At 31.1% G+C, this 9,010-nt stretch overlaps 1 protein-coding gene and 1 long non-coding RNA gene across 9 annotated transcripts in view; one reads left to right on the top strand and one right to left on the bottom strand.

The window, feature by feature from the left end:
* LOC136796146 (uncharacterized) overlaps window positions 1-9,010 on the bottom strand; it is a 131,578-nt gene that overhangs the window by 1,941 nt on the left and 120,627 nt on the right. The window lies entirely within an intron of this gene.
* GluClalpha (glycine receptor alpha 1) overlaps window positions 1-9,010 on the top strand; it is a 223,193-nt gene that overhangs the window by 102,534 nt on the left and 111,649 nt on the right. For all 8 annotated transcript variants that reach the window (XM_014427391.3, XM_014427393.3, XM_014427388.3 and 5 more), the window contains one exon: window positions 5,863-5,928. In XM_014427391.3, the coding sequence (XP_014282877.1) occupies window positions 5,876-5,928 (53 nt within the window). In that variant the 5' untranslated portion in view covers window positions 5,863-5,875. Of the gene's footprint in view, window positions 1-5,862; window positions 5,929-9,010 lie in introns of those variants that run through there.

Genomic DNA, 9,010 nt, shown 5'->3' with positions numbered 1-9,010 from the left:
TATATGCATGTAATATAAGCAAAAATGGATTTTTATAAAGTAAACTTAAGAACAGGTGTTAAAAATTTATCAGATGAACACCAATGCCCTGATGATGCCTGAGTGGGCGAAAATACGGCAGGAATAATAAATTATTTATATTTTTGAGACTACAATGGCCTTTTTGTGTAAGTAAACTTAGTTAAAACAAAGTTAGTACTCCTATAGGGACGTACCATAACCGAAGTTTGAAGCAGGGAAGCCTAACAGAAATCATGGCTAGGGAACAACTATGGCTGAAGTAATATGATTTATCCCAACTGCCCCGGGAAGGTAGAACATAACTTTATGAGCGGCTAACAAACCTTCTAGTTGCTAAGGCTATTACCATCCGACCAACTTAATAATGATCCAATAATTAATCGATACGGTTCCACTAACGGTATCAGGTCGTCTCCTAAGTCTTCAACTTTATTAATAGCAAACTTGTTAAATTTGCAATACGGCAAATATAGCTGTAACATTGAAGTTCCATTCTCCCTTCTATATAGTTCAGAGGTCACGGAAATCCTGCAATCATAATAGCGTATTTGACTAATAGAAGAAATTATTGATTTTATTTATCAATTACGCTGTATTCAGATTGAAGATGACCTGGGCCGTCCGTAGCTCCGGTGGTCGAGGCACAGACTTAGCAACCTCAGAATTGCGGGCAGCGCCTGATCGAATCTGGGGGGGATGGACTTTTTTGAGAACTTGATCCCCACCATGGTTATATGTAACCGATCTAGCCCGAACCAGATATCCATCCTTCCATTAAAAACTCCCTAACCATCAAAACCCTCTAGTTTCTAACCTTGCTCCTTCTTCTATTCCTGACAATCCTCCGAGGCGGCTGAAAAGAAGATGGCCTCGAGACCTTCTAGTGTAGATATGATTAGAATGGGTAATTTCTCTACATGCCTGTATTACTCCATTTTGATGTTACATCAAATTTACTTAATGAGTTTTATCAAATTACACTTGTAAATATCAATAAATAAATAAATTAAAAAATAAATACTAGTATAAAAGCCGTAAGAGACTAAAAACATAATTGTTATATATTAAATAAATCAAAACTTGTATCCTTTTTTGCCTCAACACTTTTTATTTTTCACCAGTCCAACGTTTCGGCCATTTTAGCCATCCTCAAGGACATCTTCAATTATAATTTCTTCCTCACATTAAATTTAGAGTTTTTTTGCAGGCTATTCTGCCCAGGTCATTCATTAATTATAAGTTAAAAGCCTATTTTTTAAATTTAAAATCATAAATATTTAATTCTTCATATATAAGATTATTCACACAAATTCACTACCATATACATGGTACATACGACATGTAGTCTATACATATTACTCCATTTTGATCTTACATCAAATTTACTTAATGAGTTTTATGTAATTACACTTGATGAACTTGATCCCCACCATGGTTAGAATAAGTAGGTCACCTCTAGATTGCCCTCCTCCGTATGTCAGAAATGGAGTCACAATGAAAAAAGATTGAAGACAACCAGCGAATGGAAAATTACTAAAATGACATTGCTACTTAATCCTGGTTTTAATTAATTTCATAAGTTAGCTAAGATCCCTCATCCAGCTCCTTTGTAGTCTTTATTTTTTATTTTGTTGTCGGGAATGTTGTTAAGTCTCAACACTATGTATGATTTGATGATAATCAACAGTCCAACGTTTCAGCCAATTCGGCAATCCTCAAAGACAATCTTAAATATAAATTTACACAAATAATTTAAATTTTATCCATTATAGTCTCAAAACCTTTTATTTCCGACTTTTCGGACTATTCGACCATTCTGAGGGACAATCTTATTCAATTTTTGAACTAAATAATTTAAAAACCCTTTATGCAGGTTAGTTTTCCCAGGTCAATGTTTTCAATTAGTCATTTAATTAGTGAATTTTCACATTAAAACAAAAATTAAAATTCTTTATCACGGTCACTTGTTTGTTAAAATTTATCACAACAATTTTTTAAATTATTTAGTTCAAGAGTTGTTTAAGATTGTCCCTGGATAGGCCGAAACGTCGGACTTGTAAAGAAAATAAATCGTTTTAAGACTATAATGGATACAATTGAAATTATTTATTTAAACAACAATTACCAGTCTCAAGAAAGTATTTAAGATAATGAATAAAATAAATTTACACCTCACATCGAATTCTTTAAAAACATTTTACTGGCTATTCTGCCCAGATCATTAACTACTATTTAAATCACCCTATGTAACAATAAATTAATAGGGAGCCATATTAATTAGTAAGAAGCCTACCTAAGCTTATGTCTAGTTACTTATTTTATCACATTTTCATTAATTTTTAAAACTTTTAATTGTAGATCAAGTTAACACAATCAACTATCATATAAAAAAAAAAATCATTTTTCAGCTTATGTCTTATTACCTAAACTTACGTCTAGTTACCTATTTCGTCACAATTTCATTAATTTTTGATCAACATAACACTATCAATTATCACATAATAATTTTTTTAAAAATTTTAAATGGGTTTTAAAATTGATGAAATTGTGACAAAATAGGTAACTAGTCATAAGCTTATTAAAAATTAATATGATTTCCTATTAATTTATTTTTTCATAGGGTGATTTTACTTGTAATTAATGACGAGGGCATAATAGCTTTTAAATAGTTTTTAAATAATTAGATGTAAGGTGTAAATTTATATTTAAGATAGTCTTTAATTTGGACATATGGAATTGAGCTCTGGGGCTCCACCAAACCATCAAATTCTTCCCGCATCCAATCGTTACAATCCATAATCCTAAGTAAAATCCTTGATGCTCCTTATTACGTCACAAATAAACTCATTCATAAAGACCTTAACATCCCATTCGTTGCAGATTTGACCCAAAACAGATATGCGTCTTTTTATTCCAAACTCCTTAACCATCCTAACCCATTAATTCTTAATCTTTCATTCTTAACAATCCCTGATAATCCTCCGAGGCCTCTGAAAAGAAGATGGCCACGGGACCTTCTAGTTTAAATTAATGTTTGAAGTACCACCAACGGGTGGTTCCTTCCCAAGATTTTCAAGTGTATATGAAACATACTACATATTTACCTATTGTATTATTTTGTACAGTTGTAAATTACAATAAATAAATAATTAAAAAAAAAAAAGATAGTCTTTGATGATTGCCGAATTGGCCGAAACGTTTCACTGTTGATGATATAATAAAGAGTGTTGGAACATAACATGGATGCTAACTGATTTATTAAAACAAAAATATGGGCCGCACCGTAGCTCAGAGGATAGGCACAAGTCTATCGATTGGTTTGCGGGCGGTGCCAGTTCAAATCCGGCCTTGGGGCGTTGACTTTTTCATTAATTGTTATTGTTAATCAATAACATAATTTATACATAACATAATTAACATACATTTATATAACATAACATAATTTATTTATTGTTAATCATGGTTAGAATAGGTTGATCACCTGTAGATAACTAGGCAAACATCTCCTTCGACGTGGATTACCTTAAAAAAAAAGTCTCAAGAAATTGAAAAGATTATATTTAAAATACATATTCCGGTTCCAGGGTCTACGTTTTCCCGAATAAGTGGCGTCGAGTTGCTGGTAGGTAACTTCCGAACGGTGCAAAATTCTGATTGGCTTCGCTGCAGTCTTGATTAGCCAATCAGGTAATAGCTTCATTTTAGGGATAATTACTACCAAAATCGATTATTTTCAATATAGGAAAATATATTTAAAAAAACATGGTTAACATGAGAAAAATGTTATATCATTTGTTTATCCACAAAAATAGTTTACAAAGCAGCTAACAAGAATTCAATGAAAATATCTGTGTATTATATATTAGGGGTATTCATGATCTTTAGTTTAACATGTTAAAGTGTGTTAAATGGAGAAAAATTGCCTTCTTTTGTCGTGGTAAAACAAAATAACATGTAACATGGCTGAGAGTCTGTTATTTGGTCTGCTAAATGAAGAATGACGTCACGCAATAGACCAATTGAGCTCGCCACCATTTTTGTTTGTTGTTTCAGGTTAGTTCTTTCGTGTTTGTGATAGTTATTATTTCATACCCCAGTTATTAAATCATAATAGATAACTTTAATAATACAACGGAGAAAAAAACAGAAGAGGTATTAGCAGGCCGTCTTGTGTAGGATAGGGAGCGATTTGAATTTGAAAAGGAAAGGATTGCAGCTTCGTAAAATCAAAATACAAAAAAAATTTGAATTAAAAAAATTAAAACTAGAGCTTTTAAAGATGTCCGATTGACAAAATAATTGAACTTAAAAATATTTATAATTATGTATGTATTCTTACTTATGTATATATTATTATTTATGTATCATTAATTAACTAGAGCAATTATACTTTATAAAATAAAAAGTGGAAATCATTTAAGACCTCAGGAGCCCCTCTCTCCCTGAAATAGATGTAAGCTTTTTATTTTTGTTCATGGTTGATTTCATGTCAAATCAACACATTTCAAATACTTTTTTACCTCATTATCTCATAATCTAATAAAATTTGAAACTAAAGTAGTTTCCATAAAGCTTCCTGACACCTAAGAGGAACATCCAAGTTTCATTAAATTATATTCACCAGTTTTGAAATTATAGCTCTATATTTTTCTAAATTGTTAATGGCTAGTTTTTTAAATACAAATAGCTCCACTCATGATTATGGTAGAAACATGGGAGGAGTGACATATTGTAGCTATTTAAATTAACTTTTACCTGACATGTAACATGCTATATATGCTTGTTAGAAATTGTTTCAAAGAAATTACTGAAAATAAGTGATTGTATTCTTAAACAATACATACGGTTTGAAGATAGGAGGATAATGGGTTCATTAATACAATAAATACTAAAAAATTGGGTTATAGACATAATAAAAACTTTTTAACAACGTTTGATTTCTTGTATAATAGTTTCAAATTGAAAGTAGTTCACTCTCAAAAGAGATTTAAACCTATCTTCATCCAAGTTTGGTAATACTGAAGATCTCCAGTGCGTATATTTTAATAGTGATCCTTTGAGAAAAGGAACTGCATATCTGGATGATAGAACATGGAAAATACTTTCAATACAGTAGTCAATTAGCCCATCTTCATTCTCTTTTTTCAAGTTTGAAGATCAATAAGGCACTCATAAGCTAAACTTTCGCACAAATTCCACTTTTCACCCACTCTAGGCATGTTATAATAAATTGCTTAAATCAAAACTGAAACTTGAATCAAATTCGATGTAAACCATAACATGAGGCTCTGGAAGGAAAGGTTATAAACATTAAGGCTTATCAAAAAAGTTGCTGAGAAAACCCGCTAGGGCCTCTTATGCATGTAACATTTAACATGACTTTAAATAGGCCTGCTCACAATCCTATACTTACAACATTTAAAATGGTAAAACATTTTACATTTAACACAACATCATGAATACCCCTAATGAATTATGTACACTTTAACACTAAAGAAGTCTTATTCTTATTGAAATAGGAAACAGGGCTTAAATGCCAAAATTTCAAAAATATTTTTGTTTATCTAAAAAAAAAGAAACTAGCCACTGCACATTGTCAGCGATAATAATAAATATAAAAATACAAAATATTACACACCAAGTTATGTTTAACAAAAAAAGAAAAACAGATACATCACAGATACAGGAACGGTGCCCAAGAGGGTTAAAGACCCTTCAATCGTATATTGATTAACCATACATTGAATTTTTTAGGTTCGCAATTCTTTCCATTGTGTGAAAAGAAAAAAATAATAATGCTAAATGGGATGTGAATAATCTAATATACTTTTCCTTTTTCAGGTCCTAGTGGAATATGTCGTTGATACATGTAGTGCCGCTCATCTTCCTGGCTGCTCACATCTGTTGGTAAGTTAAAACCAACCATACTTAACCCATATCCAGGCAGCTGTATTGCAATCATCTTTCACTTTTCAGGCCGATATTCGCATTATTCCAATCTTTTAACCAGTGTTGACTGTATTATGACTGTTTAATATCTTGCCAGTACATACCATTACTGGCAACACTGGATTTTGACTATGTTTAATATCTTCGCAGTACATTCCTTTGGGGTCCCCAGGGATGTCTCTGTCACCCGATTTTATGAAGAATTGAAGTGGCTTTACCCTTCCTTCCTTCGTAAATATTTTTTGCTTCCTTCCTCTACCAAATTAGATTATCCAATCCCGTCGACCATCGTACATCTCTGATATCCTTCAATTTAAATCCTCAGTGCATTCCCGCAATACCCGCTCACGGCCTTCAGACTTATATGTTAAGTGTCCATCGAACCACAGCCTTTGGTAGATCTATCCTCATCCCTATGGAATTCTATTCCCTCTTTCATTCGTAGTTCTAACACCTTTCCAACCTTCAAATCCCGTATCTTAGACCACCTTCTGTCCACCCGATTCCGGAAGAATAAGAATTGAAAATTTCAAACATGGTTTATATATTTTTGTACTTAATGTAGTTTTAGTTGTTGTTGTTGATTGTTGCTTAAAGGAGTAAAACCCTCTGGTCATCAACTCCTATGGGATGATAAAAGTAAAAAAATAGAAAAAAAAATAAAAAATAGAAAAATAAAAAAAAATAGAAAAATAATTTTTAAAAAAATAAAATAAAAAACATAAAAATCAAAGAGGAGCTATAATTTATAAAGAAGGCGATGTGTTTTTAAAAATTCAAATACTCGTGTAATTTTAGCTTCCTCATCTGCGAGAGTTTCGGATAAATTTGGAGTCAGTCCTATCCTGTTTATTGTTGGCAAATAGTGAGTACACTCTTCGAAAATATGTCTAATCGTAAGAATGGACTGACAATATTTGCACGTTGGAGGTGGCAGTTTTCTGATCAGGTGAGAGTGCGTGAGGAGAGTATGACCTATTCTCAAGCGGGCCAGAGCAACCTCCTCCCTGCGGCTGTTGCGGTAGGATGTCGAACATGGTTTTACTGATGGTTTTATTTCTTTTAATTTACTGGGAGAGCTTTCATCCCACTTGGCCTACCATTTTTCTAATATTTGTAATTTAAGGAGTGTACTGAATTCTGATGGGGTAAGAACGGCGGTGCCTCGGCCAGGGAGCGTGAGTGACTCTCTGGCAGCTTTGTCTGCGAGCTCGTTACCAACAATGCCAATGTAGTTTTAGTTTAATTATATTTGATTTTTTTTCTATTACTTATTATCAGAAGTATTTGTCATATTATATTTTATGAAATGTGATTGTACTTTATTTATTTTATTCTTATTTTATATATTCTGTTAATTATTGTTGTTCATTTGTATCTTTTTTAATTCATTATTTTATTATATTTTATGACGTTTTATAATTTAATTTTTATTTTGTATTTCCTTCTAAGGCTTTGAAGCCTAATTTTGACGCCTGTAAATTATTCTAAAGGGATCAATCCCAGAATAAATAAAGATTATTATTATTAGATACCATTATTGGTAACACTGTATTACGGCTATGTTTAATATCTTGGCAGTACATATCATTACTGATAACACTAGATTTTGACTATTTTTTTAATGAAAAGGTTAGTCAAAAGAAGAAAATAAGTTTAAAAAAAGATAAGCTTAAGCACATTTTCAACTAGTTTTTAGTTGTTTCATAAGGTTCTGGGTTACAAAATCGAATTTCGCATATGATTGTCTATAGGAAGCTCCAACTAGAATTCGATAATGTTTGTTAAAAATAGTAGAAATAGTCAAGTATTTAGAAGTATGTCAAAAGAAAGAAAGTCAGAGTAAACATTTTCTTACTTTTTATTCGGATTTTCTCTTATATTTTGTAAAGATTAATTTAGGTAATATTTAAATATTTAAAATATTTTAAATATTGCTAAATATTTAAAATATTTTATTAAATATTGCTAAATATTTTCCTACTGTATGCTGAAATGAACACCTGATATAAACATTTCCTGACCTTTCATTCGGTTTAGTTAGTAAAAAAATTGTTTGACAATTTAGTAATAGGCTAAAAGAAAAACGAGTGTAAAAGTTTTACGATTCTTTATTAGCATTTTTTCAAATATTTCGTGAAAAGGAGAACCCGTTTCCGCAAATATAATGATTTACCGAATATTTAGAAGTAGGTTAAAAACAAAATTCGAAAGTAAACAGTTTCCAAAATTTTAGTCACTTTTCCTCTGGTTTACTATAATATGGGTTTTGATAGTTCTAACAATTTCCCCATTTTTTAATTTTATTTTTAATTAATTATCTTCATTTAAACTATTAGAGTTAACCTGGACATCTGCAATTATAATATAAGAGTTTTGTTCTCAGTTTAAACTATTCTACTTCAACAGTATTTTTGAACTTATAGCATTATAAAATTTAATACATATTATTATATTCTAGATATAACACTATAACGTTTCTTATGGGGTAGATAAAATTATTAATTATTTTATTTATTAAAAAAAAAGGAATTAGTGATTTTGAAAAGAAACATTAATAAGAATAATGGAATATTTGAAAGGCTATTTTAAAAACTTTTATAATAATATTCAACACATGCAAGCGTTTGTGAGTTTTTATTGTAGCTAAAGCATTCTTTCCGTAATCAGGCAAGGTGAACTAAAGTACATCGGCGTAACGTGCTTGTAACCTTCTAAGGTGTTTCTTTGAACAACTATTTTTTAAAACACCGTATCAGAAAACTAATTTCGAACTAATCGTAAAATCATCAAGTTTACTGGATTATTTCTATTTTTTCCAGGAAAAGAATAAAAAAACTTAAAATACTTACGTTGAGAAGATGGTTAAGGAGTGCGATCACCAAGTAACAAAAAATTATTTATTCCTGCCACCTAAATGTTCCTTATGTAACCGATCTAGCCCCAACCCGATATCATTCCTTCCATAATAAACTCCCTAACCACCCAAACCCACTCGTTTCTAACCTTGCTTCCTCTTCCATTCCTGGCAATCCTCCAA

This window comes from Halyomorpha halys, unplaced genomic scaffold, assembly GCF_000696795.3.
Source record: "Halyomorpha halys isolate HHAL.00 unplaced genomic scaffold, Hhal_1.1 Scaffold641.1, whole genome shotgun sequence".
Classification (NCBI taxonomy): domain Eukaryota; kingdom Metazoa; phylum Arthropoda; class Insecta; order Hemiptera; family Pentatomidae; genus Halyomorpha; species Halyomorpha halys.
The sequence above is the reverse complement of the archived record's forward strand: the minus strand, read 5'-3'. Positions and strand labels throughout refer to the sequence as shown.